Raw genomic sequence first — 14,827 nt, forward strand, 5'->3', positions numbered from 1 at the left:
ATATCAACATCTTCGAATTTAGGAACTTTAGGCTGAATAAATTTGAATATATTTTCAGTTTTGTTTTGAAATACCAAGATTTTTTTTGAGAAAATTATGTGTAGGTTTAATAAAAACAAATCTAAAACAAAAAAGTTATCTTAGTAATAAATATTTTTTATATGACAGGTTGATATTAAAATACATGTACTGCGCAGACAACTAAGTTTTGAAATTAAAACAAATAAAATTAGAATAGGGAGCTATGGGACAAGCAATCTGGAAACTCAATTTAAACTTCCTTTAGTTCAAATGCATATTAAGCAGCTCATGTGCATCATTCAATATAATTTTAATCCAGCAAATAGTTATTTCACTAGAATTTTTTTTCTTTTATATGATCTTCAGAGTGTTAATATGATAACTTTGACAAATTCATAAGACAATATGACAGATAATATGACAAATAAGATAATATGACAAATTCATGGAACAATATGCTTTGTCTTTGAAAATAAACTTGAAGCAACTTGGTTTCTTGATAACAAAGATGTAAATAAAATATCACCTAAGAGTTATCTCACTGAAATCATTTATAATTATAATTTTTTCAGTTGTTGGAAGAATAAGATGTAGTAGATACTGATTTCTCTGTTGTTGTTTTTTTATATCAAAAACAGAGGGCATAATGATCTTAATGCATTTGAGAATGATTTGACCACAACCATATTTTTTAATCACCTTGTTTACATTTAATTTGTGGGGAATGAGTCCATATTGAAACATACTTGCTTTGTATTCAATCATTTGTTTGGATTTTGCTTGCTGCCCTACTTTACTGACATCCATACAACATTTGATATTTAGCAACATCAACTGGTATAAAAGAATCTTGATTGCATCTAAAACAGAATCAATCTTCATTTTTACTAGCTCTTTCGGAGACTATCAATGAGTAACACATTTTCTATTTCTACAAAACACAAAAAAAGGGAAGGATGCAGTTTTTTAATAGCTTTTATTAATTTGTTGGTTGCTGGAAAATAATTTTCTTTTAAAAAGAAACTGTAATTTTCTCATCTGTTCTCAGCTAAGTGTAAGGAAATGCATTAAAACTACGGTTTCAAATTCATTAAAGGTATTTTAGTTTTCTGCTTGTAAAAGGTTTAATCTCAAAATGAACAATATTCTGATACAATATAAAAGGTAACCTAACAGCTGATACACATTTAGCTCAGAGCATTCATTGTTGATGAAATTGTTGACATTGTATTCTAGCTTGTGTGCCTAATCACCAAGTTTAGTAAAAGATTTTGTTTGCTTTGAACAAGATGGCTCTGTGACATGCAATTCCAGCAATTATTCTTTCACAAAGTTAAAATATCTTTTAACATTGTGAAAGAACAAATATATATCCATTTTTCATTTTTCTTGAATGTTTATTTGTAAGATTTTATAACATTTTTGAGCATTTTCAAACACACATAACAGTTTGCCAATAAACAGTTTGTATGGAAAAAAAACATATCTTTAAACATGTTAAAAGTCTTTAAGGCTGTGTAAGTAAGTTACTGAGTTTGACTTTGTTAGCACATATAAATTGTTGGAATAAATCAACTTCAATACATTTTCCATTCTTTTTTTTTTTTCCTTTTTTTTCCATTTCCATATAATTCTCACAGCATTTCTTTATTTTAATAAAATAATAAGTAGTGAAGTAAACTAAAATTTTATTAACATTGGTGGTCTCTAAACCAAAAGTTGTTAAGAAAATAAATAAAAAAAGTACTGACTTAAATTGGCTGTATGATCCTTATGTTTAAAGAAGAAATGTTAAGTTTTTCAAAAATGTATGGTGTCACACAGGTAATTTGACAATTGTAACATAATTTAGATTTAAAGTTCTTCTTTTACCATAAAAATAGTCGAATTTAAAAATACAATCACGTAATTCTGTGACATGTTCAAAAAATTCACTACTATTCACTAAGCAATACGTTCTAAAATATATTCAATAAAACTTTCAAAATAACCTTTTACAGTGTAAAGATTTTTACAGACAGTGTAAAGATTTTTTATGTAGTAAGTCAATATCAAGCACAACTCTTCTTCCGAATTCAGCTGCATTTTAATGGTGAATAAAATGTTCCAAAATTCCCTATTTTCAAATTTTCATGTTTTTACTTAGAAAATAGCTAACTTCATTTTTTTTTTTTTTAAACTTATCCACTAATTTACTTGGCTTTCAAAATAAACCATTTTCAAACATTTGAACAAAAATATATTTTAAGTGTATTTTCACCTCTGAGTTCACTGTGCATTATTTTAAAGTAGACAAAAATTATCATAATTAAAAATTGATCACATATAAACTTATTAAACATATTTAGAATGACTTTTTGTTTAAAAAAATCAAAAAGTTTTTACTTCATTGTTTAACATTCAACAGATATAATAAAAGTTTATTAAAAACACTAATAAACAACTCAGTAGTTATCTATGTCCAAATTTATTCCCCAATAAACATTACACGCTTTATTGTATTTATTACATAATTTAAATATATACTTGATGAATTAACTTTTATATAATCATTTTAGTTAAGATAAATATAAGTTTTACAAGCTCTTAAAAAAATCAAATCTAATTAAATTGTACATAACATTTTCATAAAAAAACCTTTTTTAAAAAATCTTTAGAAAAAAAAAAACTGCCGTTACCAAACTGTTTCGTGATATTTTTTAATTAAAGAATATTTTTTCCGCTTAAAAAGAGATTTATTTTTATATAAAACATATTTAAAATTTGCTTACATAAGCGGAGTAATAAAATTGTCTGTAGTTTACATACAATACTGTGGAAAGGTTTATAAACAGCTAAAATTTTTGGGTTTTTTCATAATAACTTTTTGTCTTTTCACTGAAAATAAATAAGACTTAACAATTGCTCCTCTAATGCGACTACATAGTATAATTAGGAAGAAATCTAAATTTTATTGAAAACATAATCATGCAAAAGTTTACAAACAGTTCCATGCCTCATGAAAAAACAAAATTTCATTAAGAAAAACATATTTACATTAAAAAAAAAATTTACTGGAGATAATTTTTAATTTAAATTGAATTTAAAAAATAGTAGAAAAATCTAAAGAATTGTCACAAGAAAAGAAAAATTTAATAATACATGCTGTAAAGAAGACAATTCCTTACAAGCAAATTTTTGAGCTTTATGACATGGCTAAAGTAACAATTAGCATACCAGTTAAGAGATATGGAGACAATAAGACAATTTAAATCAACCATCATTCAGGCAGGTCAAATATAACTAGAGAACATCAAGACAGAATTTTGGTAGGACAATGAAAAGAAGATCCCTGCTAAAGTGCTGTTAAGCTAGATCTATGGCGCATCAGCTTAATTTTTTTGGTTATAGTCCTATCAAAAAACCATTAATATCATTAAAGAATTCTTTAGCTTGAATGAAATTTGTGAAAGATTATTTGTACTGGACTGCAAAAGAAGGTTTAAAAGTCTTATTCAGTGACAAATCAAGGTTTTGCATGTTCAATAGCAATGGTATCAAGTATATGAGACATCCAAAAGGTGAAAGATTTTCTCCTAAGTATCAAATGCTGACAGTTAAACATGGGGTGGCAATATAATAGTTTGGGGATCTTTCAGTTGTAATTCAATTGGTCCACTTCATTGCATCAAAAGCATAATAGATCAAAATGTATATTTAGATATATTCAAGAATGATATATTGCTACATGGAAAAGATAAAATGCCTCATGATTGGACTTTCTAGTAAGACAATGATCCTAAGCACCGTGCATATTCTATCAAAAACTTTTTCATTTCAAAAAAGTTTAACTTTTGGACTGGCCTTCTCAAAAACCAAATTTAAATTTAATAGAACATCTTTGGGAACATATCAGCCATCAGTTGAATGCCAAAAAACTGACCAAAAAAATGAATTATTCAAGATGCTTTTGGATTTTGGGCAAGTATTGCTATAGATGTTCTAATCAGCTTAGTTGACTTGAATATCCCCATTGATGTTATCAACTTATGCTTCATCATTGTATTAAGATCTAGAAGCTATCCAACAAAATACTGATGTGCTAAAATGAAAAAATATCAATATATCTTTTTTTGTGAATTTTTTCATTTCTTCATAATCTTTTACACAATCATATTTTCAACAAAATTTGACTTTCTTTTTTGCATTACAAGCTTTTTTTTTTTTTTTTTTAAGTTACACTATGTAGCCACATTACAGGAGCAATCATTAAAAGTTTCATTTATTTTCAGTGAAAAGAAACTCAAAACTTTTAGCTGTTTGTAAAATTTTACACACTACTGTATACAAGAAGTTACAATCTGAAAAGCTAAATTTAAAAATATTTACTTTTATAAAAAAGTGTAAAAGTCTTTTAAAGCACTTTAACAAACAAAAATTTTCTGACAAATTATTTCAAAAATTTGAAAATATTTTATTTCATTTATTTGTTGTATAAAACCATACATATACTATGTTAAGTAAAAAACATTTTTAGCAAATCTTTATGTGATTATTGTAATGCAAAGTCTCTATAAAACACTTGTTTGACTTTCATTGCTTTTTAGATTCTTGATAATAGTAGGGGAGGAGTTGGAATAATTAAAGTGCACATTAAAATCAACAATGGATGAAGAGTTTTTCAAATCAGTTTTACTGTTCATGTTTGATGAGTTGATCAAAACATTTGTTTCAAAAGTATTAAACTGGAATGATTCAGAAGATGGTGCAGCATCATCATCGTCACCATCAGATTGATTAATTTTGAGAACAGTTGATCCCTGAGAGTCTACAATAACATTTTGCTCAGGAACTAAGCCTGCTTTCTGAAACTGCATTTTAACTTGGTCACATGAAAAGTTCATAAAGTTGAGTGTAACAGAAATCTCAGAAAGTGCAGCTTTCAAGGATTTAATATCTTTTAATACAGAATAATCCAATTGATATGAGTTTGACATATCCAAATTTATAGACTTGAAATTTTTATGGCTAATAATTGAATATAGTCTTGTACTTAAAGACTCCACACCTGGATATGATAAATTGCTTTTTAAAACTAAAGTTGCAGAATTATCTAACGTATCTGTTGTTACAGTGTATTTTGGCATGGCTTCACGAGATAGCATTATAAGCAATGCAACTGCTGTCCCAGCTAAAAGACCAGCTTCTAAATAGTAAAAGCTTCCACAGAAAGCCACAAAATATGGAAATAAGTCCAATTTATTTAACTTCCAGATGCTCCTTGGTACATGTGGTTCAATCATTAAGATGACAGCCATAATGATCATGGCTGCTAATGCTGACTTAGGTATGAAAGAAGACACAGGTGTTAAATACTCCAAAGCAAGTAGAACAATCAGACTAGAAAACACACCTGAAAAGCAAAATTAAAGAAAAATCCTTTATAAATAATGTAAATCCAATAACAACAGTGCTGAATGTTTAATTGCTTTTTGCCTCAAGATTTTGAAAAAAAAAACAAATTCTACAGTGCTTCTCTTTAAAAAATAAAACATTTTCCATGGGTGTTTTTGCCATTCTATAAGAGACAGCTTAAACTTAAGGCACAAACTATCCACATTTATTGTCCCTTATGCATACTTCTTGCAACTTTGTAGTCTCTTGTGTAGACTTTTTTTCGGTTTTATAGCCAACTACAGGATTTGAAAACTGAATATTGTAAATATTCAATGTTTTTAAAATTATTTTACCTTCATATATAACTAGCATCCTGTCCCCCTCCATTATAGACATGTATTTATAGTATTATCCTAACACAATATACTAAAGTAGGCAACACTGTATTTTAATACCAATCTCAGCACTGTTATACCTAATTTAATGTTATAAGTTGCAAGCTATTCTAACTATACATAATCCATAAGTTAGGATCAAGAAAAAGCATTTTTGCAACTTCCATTTTATTTATTTATATCCAGTAATAGTTTGTCAAATGTCATCAAATAAAGTGATTTTTAAACTAATAGTTTAAAAGAAATTCATGTTACCAGCTAATGGAGTTTCAGCTCCACTCATTGCATTTACTGCCGAACGAGAAAAACTTGCACATACAGGCCAGGCTCCAAAAAAAGAACCAACAAAGTTTGATAAACCCAATGCGATCAATTCTTGTGTTGAATCAATTTTATAATTAAATTTGCGAGCAAAAGACTTTCCAATGGAAATTTGAAATATAAATTGGATGACTGGCAATACAATAATAGATGTCCCAAACCCCTCAAGAAAGTCAACAGCAGTAATTGTATTGTTTTTTATATCTACAGATTGAATTGGTACCTAGAAATATAATGTTTAATTCTCATTTTGAGAGTGTAATAATTAGGAATAATTAGAAAAATAACCAGGAAAATAATTAAGAAATAGACGTTTTTGTAATTGTAAGTAGAATTTCAAGAATTTTAAGGCAGTCTTTCTGCTAAAAAATTTTTGTTTGAAACAATATTGCTGATAGAGATTGGAAAAAAATAATTGTGATTAAAACATCTCCTGGATTAATTTCAAATGGATTTACTCAAAATATGTTGAAAAGTTCTTGCTATTATTTGATTGCTGCAAACTTTAACTTATTATTTCCTAATTCATGTAATAGTATAATTATATAATTATACTACACACCAAATTTATAAATATGTAATTTTAAGGAGAAATATTTGAGATAAAAAATGTTTTAATCTCAATTACATTTTTTGTTAGTTGAAAGAGTCAAATTACATTTTTACAAAAAAGAAATTTTTTTTAAAAGAAAACAATTGAAAAGAGATTAAAATTATTGACAGAGATTAAGAAAATCTTTTCACAAAAATATTTTAATTAACTTTCTCATGATTATTAGAACACTAGATTGTTATTGCTATTCTTTTTAGTGATTTTGTTTTTAATGTGACATCATTTATAGTGACATCATTATTTTAACTGATATTATTGTTATTACTGATATTTGATATGATATACGTGTGTGTGTGGTGTGTACATGTATGTGTGCATATATATGTAAGTATGTATGTATATGTATATGTATATGTATATATATATATATATATATATATATATATATATATATATATATATATATATATATATATACACACTCATTTTTTACAGAAGCTTTATATTCTTACCAAATTATTTGACAACCTAATCAATTTGATCTCAAATGCAAATAGAAAACTCATACATTTATATAAAATGCAATAATATTAGTGATATGATAATTGTACCTGAACATTAGGTAGTCCAGCAGGAATTTTATTGCTAAGAGAAAATTTATATTTGATATTCTTTGTATGAAATACATAAACAACAATTGTGGCACATAGACAGAGGAGAGCCATACGAGATGCACACAAAAACCATAATATCTTTTTTAAAATAAATTTTAGCTCTGAGAAGCTTTGTGATGTTGTACATGTCTTTCTTTTAGATAGCCACATAAAAAAGCTCAAGAACAAGATTGATGCTACACCTAAAGTTAAATCCCAAATATTGGTTAATTTAATATTTTTGCCTATATGCCCAACTGCTAAAAAGACATTTGACGGTGGATTTTTAATTCCAAACAAGCTGGAAAGTTGTGTTATGACAGCTGTAATAGAGGTAGCAGAGACAAAAGCACTGATCACATGATGTGGCACAAACTTAGTTACAAAACCAAGCCTAAAAACTGCCATGGTAACCAAAACTAGTCCAGCTAAAAACCCAAGAAAAGATGCACCGATTGGATGATAAGATGGGTTGAATCTTGTTGAAAATAAAGCCATCGTTACGGTTGGTCCTATGTTAATATGCCGTGATGTGCCAAATATGCAATAAACTATGCCAGGAGTGAAGGATGCATACAAACCATATTCTGAGGGAAGCTTCGCTAAGTTTGCAAATGCCATGCTTTGTGGAATGACCATAACGCCTACAGTAATTCCAGCTATGATATCTTTCCGCAATTTATTTAGGTTATATTGAGGAAGCCATATCAAAATAGGAAAAAAACTTTTTATCCAATTTATCCATTTTATTTGTTTGAGTTTTTTCAATATAATCATCTTATTATAGTTAAAGCAATCAACTTTTAAGTAAAATAAATTTAATACTCTTCAGACTTTTTCTTCTAATTTTTCTAATTCTAAAATAAATGATGCAATAATGAATACTGTTGCATTTTTCAAATTTATTGCGTTATGTAACTCGTAGCGTAACAACATACTTAGAGGACCTTGAGAGCCTCAACGATACGGTATTGTTAAGCTTCGCTGAACTTTGGAGTCTTGCATTTATTCTCAAAAATGTTAAAGTTTAGCCTATTTTTAGAGTTTTGGATTTTCGCTTGTGCGAAAATATTTTGATTTTAGCAACTAAACATATAAGTTAAATTTTCGTTTTCAACTTAGCTTTGATAATATTCGAGAATGTAAAGTAAGATACCACCGTATTCTAAATTACAGAAATGATTAAATCCACAGTAAAGATTGAAAAATTATAATAATATCTGAATAAAATTTTAAAAAATATTTTACATTCTCATGGGAAAATGGGAAATTTGAAACAAAGAGTTAAGGAAAACCTTTAATTTTAACAAAATTTCGTTGGATCTTTTCTTTTGTATAACTAATTGCAAGTTGAAAATAACTACATCATGAGTTTGTAAAACTTTTTGTAAAAACGTATAAACAGCTGTTCAAAATTATTTTAAGTTGAACAAAATGGCATCGAATCGGAACCTTAGGAAGTAAATCCTCCAAATTATCCTGATCAGCGAGCTATTGAAAGTTATTGGTCAATTATAAAAGGAATCCCATTGAAAAGCAAGAAAGTAGCTTCAGATGATGAAGATTTTAAAACTCAAAAAAAGATCCAGGAGATGTCAAATGCTGGCAAAAATATTTGATTTCTATCTAAACGTCTAGTTAAAAATGTAAAAAATGATTGAAATAAATAATTTAGTTAGCTTTATTGTGTAAAAAAAATTAAAAATTCTGTGAAGTAGTTTTCGAGCAATTAACAATTAAAGGGTGCTGAATTTCATTGTGTTCAACCAATATTGCACCTTTAATGTTTTATTTTTCTCATTTCCGTGACAACCCCAACAACGCAATTTTGTTATTTGTTGAAAAAAGCTTAAAAACACATTCTTTAGGATGAAGAAATAGCTTGTGAATCACTAAAGAAGCTTCTTAAGAGATACCGAAGGGCACTAAGTAACACTTGAGTGTTACTTAAGAAGCTCAATGATAGGCATTTTTGAATTTAGCAATAAGTAAAGAGCACTTTCTTGTGGGTTCGATGTTGTTGTTTTTATCTTAAAGTGCTTAATATCATGTTGCGATTGATAAATAAAAATTTATTCGTGTAAAAAAATAATTTTTCATGAATTGTATGCTGAATGTCCAAAAAATATAATAAAAACTCCAAAACTAGAAGCTAATTAAAAAAAAAAACTAAAACATAATCGGCATTCCTAAGAACAAACAAAATAAAATATGAAACATATAACGTAATATCGTCTAAGTTTGGTCACTATGTAACTAACACTATGATCATCTGAGAATAAATTGAAAAAAAAAATTTTTCTTAAATCGGATTTTACTTTTTTATTATTATTATTTTATGTGACTTTGTGTATATGAAACTATAAAAAAAATAGTAATATTTATTTATAATTGACCGAAATAATTCGCTCGCAAAATTAATAATTTTATTTTCACGCATAATATTGTATATGATATTTTTGCCAAATAACTAATTTGCCAAAATAAATATATGCCCAAAAAAAAATTATTTTTTGACTATTTTTTTAGAAATTAATGAAATTTAAAAATAATAAAACATTGGTCGGATGGCTGATCCTTTAATGATATCTTTTGCATATTATCACCTATAAAGTTATGCGTAATATTGAAATTTCAAATAAACAAAGGATTGAGTGAAGCGATGAATTTAAGATTGGTATGATGAAAAGTCACCAAAAGTTTTGAAATTTCGCACATCATCTACTTGGGTAGATGATATGTGTGAGAAATGCAAATAAGCATATCAAAAAAAAAAACTATTTTTGTAATTTAAAAATTCATTATTTTTAAAAACATTAATCAATTTTGAATTATGATTCTGCTATAAAAATAATTTACAATAAGTTTTAACGTTAAATTTGTGACTTTTTAAACAAAAATGACTGACTTATTAAACTCTCGTCAAAATAGATATTTTCTCATTTGAAGTAAATTACTATCCAGTGTTCCGGCCTGGCCTCTCTATCCTTTAATAAGTAATTAGCCGCCATGATGGTTCACAAACAAATACGGAACTAGTGTTTATTATGATTTTGTATTCTGATTTTGTACTAATAACTGTTGGCTTAATTTTATTATCATCCAAGTCATGGTTTTTTGTTGTGTGTTTCGCTGCACAAATCGTTCTGAAAGCTGGTCGTGTTAGTGATATATATCTAACTGAAAATTCAGGTTTTTTATCAAAGTTATTACCTGGCGATGTTGTTATGGCTGATAGAGGATTTAGTATTGAAGATAGCGTTGCTCTATATTGCGCCGAGGTAAAAGTACCATCATTTACTAAAGGAAAACGCCAACTCAGTTCTTGGGATGTTGAGCAGACTAGAAAAATAGCCTCTATTCGAATTCATATAGAGAGAATTATAGGAAATATCCGAAATAAATATAAAATTTTACATAGTACAATTCCTTTGGACTATTTGATAAAACAGAACAATGACCTTACAACAATAGACAAAATTGTTACAATATCATGTTCATTAATAAATTTAAACGACTCTGTGATACCATTTGATTAACCACATGTATATTTATATTTTATACTATATATATATTATATATATATATATATATATATATATATATATATATATATATATATATATATATATATATATATATATATATATATATATATGTATATATATATATATATATAATATATAGTATAAAATATAAAAATATAATATAAAATTTAATATAACTATATATACATATGATGCTGTTTTATAATATTAAAATATTTTGCTAAAGCAACCTTCTCATTTTCTAGTCCCCATTTAGTTTGCCATGTATTAATTTGGTAACTTTTAGGATAACAATTTTTTTTAATTAATGATAGGGCAGGCATGTCATCAAGTGTGTGAAATACACTATACATGTTCGATGCTGTGATTCTTTCTGCTCAAAAATAAAACCACTTGATTGAGAAAACTTGCTCTCTTGTAGCTTTCTCAACATTACACTGCTCAACTTCGGATACAGACAAGTTTAAATGCTCACATTGTTTACATAAATCTATGTAACTAAGAGGTAAAGTTGAGGAATCATATAGGTCCCGTAACATTTTTGGAAAATGCAATTTTAATAATGAGGGTTGATATTCTGCACTGTAGGGAGATATAACAGATAAAATGGCTGGCTTCGACTTGCAAAGGCTCAACTCATTGAAAAATGTATCAAGTTCTTTTTGAGTTGGAGGTGTCTGATTATTATTATTTAATTTATTATTTGTAAATGCATCACTATTGTTCTTTAGAAGACTACAAGTTGATCCTTTTAGTATCATATCATCATATTTTCTTTTGAAAGTACTTGGAGAGGTAAAATTTATATTGACACATTCTGAATACGAAATATCTTTAGATGACAATGGAAGCATCCAATATGCTTTTTCTTCTGTGACTGTAGCATCAATGTAAAATAAAATTGCTCCAATGTGAGAACATGCCTCTCCAAAACCAGCCATGCAGTTACAATGAGCACTCAATATTTTACCATTCTTTTCAGAAATGATCCATGTAAAAGTTGCTGTTTCATTATGCTTTTGAGAATGATAAACCTTTCATATAAAAAAATAGAATTATATATTATATAATAAAATTATAAATTTTATTAGTTAAAGGTTTAAAGGTTGTACTGAATATATATAATAAGATATTTAAATTTGTTACCCTTCCAATAACCAAACATTTTTCATCGAATAACTTTAAACCAGTTTCTTTGACCCAACCAGAGAGAAAAAAATTATAAGATTCTAAACTTTTATAACATTTAAGTTCATCAGCGGATGTAGGAGAGCGAACATTAAATAGTTTACAATATCAGGATAACTAATTTTTGGATAAAAATCTACTGAAAAAATCAAGTCAGATTTCAATAGATTATATGGATCTAAATTATCTATTTTAGAAATTTTATCAAGATATCTTTGTTTGCTTTCAACTGAAAGACAAGTAAAATATTTGCTATTGCTTAAAGACATGACTTTGTTTTGCTATTTTGTTTGTGAACCAACAGGACAGCCGTAGTTTGTTTCGCATAATTATCATAAGTTATGATGTAACCCGGAACAATCGATATACTATTTTTATTATTTTGTTTTATTAATATTATTATTATTATTAATATTATTATTATTATTATTATTATTATTATTATTATTATTATTATTATTATTATTAATATTATTATTATTATTATTATTATTATTATTATTATTATTATTATTATTATTATTATTATTATTATTATTATTATTATTATTATTATTATTATTATTATTATTATTATTATTATTATTATTATTATTATTATTATTATTATTATTGTTATTATTATTATTATTATTATTATTATTATTATTATTATTATTATTATTATTATTATTATTATTATTATTATTATTATATGTTTGTTTTGTTTACTTTTTTCTCTTAGCCACCCTTCCGCCTCTCCTATGTTTGTGCAAATGTAATCTTTTTGACAATTTAAATGTCTTTCCAAATATAGTAATTGACTCTTGCTACGTGTTTACATTAGAACTTTTGTTCGCTTAAAACGAATTTTTTGGATCGCTTTTTTTTAAAAAAACAACTTCTGCGGTTAATAACAAGAAAAGAAAACGGTTTGTGTTAATTTAAATGCTCGGCTGGCATAGTATCTCTCAATACAAACTCATTGTCAATACATTATATCCAAAAATTTTTAAATTTTTTTAAAATGAGTTTGGCATGATAACAATCAAGATTTTTATTACTTTTATTTCCCCTGGCACAATTTGATCCACCAGCTTCTCTCCTTTTATTATTTTTTGAAAGTTAAAAAAATTGATATCTGGATTAATATAAGTTTCGATACCAACTTTTACTTGATTGCAAGTTGTTTGTTGTTAGGTATCTTGTGTTTTCTAATTTTTATTCAGATATTTTTCTTTTTATCATTTTGAGGAAGTGAATGTGTAATTGGTACTAGAATATCAACGGGGACAGATAGAACTGAAAGCCTTTAAAAGTTTTATGTTGATGAAGTGTGTCATGTTAATTTTTTTATTTTTTTATTTCAATATTCAAAATTTAGCACCTTTCTGTGTTTCTCATATATCAAACCGGTCCCACTTAACAGTTGGTGACTTTAAACACTGATCGGTGGAGCACATAAAAACTGGTGGACTATCGCAAAGAGCACATTAAAAGATCTTCTTACGGAGGTAATCTGATTTCTTAGATTTACTCCTACAATTTTTTTTTTATAGCCATAAATTGTATGGATTTGTTTAACTGTTGTCTTCATCATTGATCAACATTTATATTCTAAAAAATTGAACGATTCATTTGTTGTTGTGAACAATTCATTTGTTGCTTGTTGAAGGTTAGTTTTCATTTAAATATCTTTTTCTTTTAGTGCAGGGAGGAATCTTTTTGAGAATTGGCTCAAAGTAATAGAATCTTTTCAGATTTAGTTTGATATTTGACAAATGTATGCAATTTATCTCCCCACCAAGTCTTGTGCTGGAATTCAACTCATTAATAAAGTTTTTAATATTCCTTCAGAATTGAATTTTTGTATATGACGTATACTGATTTGAGAACTACTAAAAAAAATTATAGTTACTTCAAATGATTTCATTATTTTCATTCATCTTCCTAGGTTTTAAATGAAACTACCATGTTTGGCAGTCGACTACGACGGACAGTACAGGTTGATTTAGCCTTTTAGCTTGTATCTATGTATGAAAGGCTTGTACAATCAGAGAGTTGTACATTCATGTCTCAAGAATAAAAAATCTTTTTTTTTTTTTTTTCCAAATGATGGTTAATTTTTTTCAGTTTTGAAATGAATTACGGCAGCCACTCTTGTGATTCAAGGTCAGCTAGAAAATAAAGTTGCATCTAGATTATAGTGCAATTTACGCTTCATTATAGAACCTCTTTTACGAGCTATGTAATTATGTAATGATTTTATTATATGATGATTTAAGTAAAGTCTGGGATTTTGACAATGTTTTTTCGCTTATATGGCGTCCTTTAATAACTTCACATATAAAGGTTACCGAAAATCTGACGTGAAAATCTGACGTGATGCCATGAGCAGTGAAATTCCTGGCCTCATCAGGATTGGTTGATAAAACAGATGGTTGATAAGATATTTTAAAACTTTTTGCATGAAATGTTTTAGTGCGCGCATTATAGAGAAGCTTTAAAAGTGACGGTGACCGATCATGAAAAAGAAGTTCAGGTTTTAACCATTTCGACTTTTCATAAGCGGAATGGTTAAATTTACTATTTTAACCATGAAGTTGCATGTAGGGCTCTTAGTTGTCTTATACCAGCCCTTTAATGTAAATTATTAACTATTTCATGTCAAGGAAGGAATAAAGAAACCAAAAAAAACACATCTAACATTTTTCAAATATTTCCTTATCTTTTTAGAAAGACTCAAGTGTGTGTGGGGTATGTTTCCGAAAAAAGTTTAAATTTTCTTAGCCT

General features: G+C 27.1%; 2 protein-coding genes, 1 long non-coding RNA gene and 1 pseudogene across 8 annotated transcripts; 2 read left to right on the plus strand and 2 right to left on the minus strand.

Moving 5' to 3' along the window:
• Window positions 1-1,397: 1,397 nt before the first annotated feature.
• Window positions 1,398-8,920, minus strand: LOC145185355 (sodium-independent sulfate anion transporter-like). The gene is made up of 3 exons (XM_090098979.1): window positions 7,278-8,920; window positions 6,048-6,336; window positions 1,398-5,413 (listed from the first exon to the last, which is right to left on the minus strand). Exons 1-3 carry the CDS (start codon window positions 8,094-8,096, stop codon window positions 4,572-4,574), a joined length of 1,950 nt encoding a protein of 649 aa, XP_089955105.1. The 5' UTR covers window positions 8,097-8,920; the 3' UTR covers window positions 1,398-4,571.
• Window positions 8,921-10,183: 1,263 nt separating this feature from the next.
• On the plus strand, window positions 10,184-10,858 carry LOC149884095 (uncharacterized). The gene has a single exon (XM_090098986.1). The coding sequence runs from the start codon at window positions 10,367-10,369 to the stop codon at window positions 10,856-10,858; it is 492 nt and encodes a 163-aa protein (XP_089955112.1). The 5' UTR covers window positions 10,184-10,366.
• A 135-nt stretch (window positions 10,859-10,993) lies between these two features.
• LOC149884096 (uncharacterized) lies at window positions 10,994-12,390 on the minus strand (annotated as a pseudogene). The gene is made up of 2 exons (XR_016455733.1): window positions 12,014-12,390; window positions 10,994-11,901 (listed from the first exon to the last, which is right to left on the minus strand). The product of XR_016455733.1 is annotated as an uncharacterized LOC149884096 (transcript).
• Window positions 12,391-12,853: 463 nt separating this feature from the next.
• Window positions 12,854-14,331, plus strand: LOC149884097 (uncharacterized). Of its 5 annotated transcripts, none has more exons than XR_016455354.1 (4): window positions 12,854-12,966; window positions 13,419-13,548; window positions 13,743-13,776; window positions 13,989-14,331. It is a non-coding gene; the product is annotated as an uncharacterized LOC149884097 (long non-coding RNA). The 5 variants fall into 5 exon arrangements; XR_016455353.1 differs by having other exon boundaries at window positions 12,860-13,548; window positions 13,989-14,039; window positions 14,168-14,331; XR_016455352.1 differs by having other exon boundaries at window positions 12,860-13,234.
• Window positions 14,332-14,827: the final 496 nt, after the last annotated feature.

This window comes from Hydra viridissima, unplaced genomic scaffold (assembly GCF_058129835.1).
Source record: "Hydra viridissima isolate aposymbiotic clone 2 unplaced genomic scaffold, HvirCarnegie_v1 scaffold_9, whole genome shotgun sequence".
Classification (NCBI taxonomy): domain Eukaryota; kingdom Metazoa; phylum Cnidaria; class Hydrozoa; order Anthoathecata; family Hydridae; genus Hydra; species Hydra viridissima.

What these genes read in the sequence shown, in the direction of transcription:
- LOC145185355 (XM_090098979.1), bottom strand. Translation starts at nt 8,096, where the DNA reads ATGATTATATTGAAAAAACTCAAACAAATAAAATGGATAAATTGGATA. An exon ending in CTGGACTACCTAATGTTCAG is followed by an intron (nt 6,337 to 7,277) that starts GTACAATTATCA and finishes TTATATTTCTAG; the next exon opens with GTACCAATTCAATCTGTAGA. An exon ending in AGCTGAAACTCCATTAGCTG is followed by an intron (nt 5,414 to 6,047) that starts GTAACATGAATT and finishes TTTGCTTTTCAG; the next exon opens with GTGTGTTTTCTAGTCTGATT.
- LOC149884095 (XM_090098986.1), top strand. Translation starts at nt 10,367, where the DNA reads ATGATTTTGTATTCTGATTTTGTACTAATAACTGTTGGCTTAATTTTA.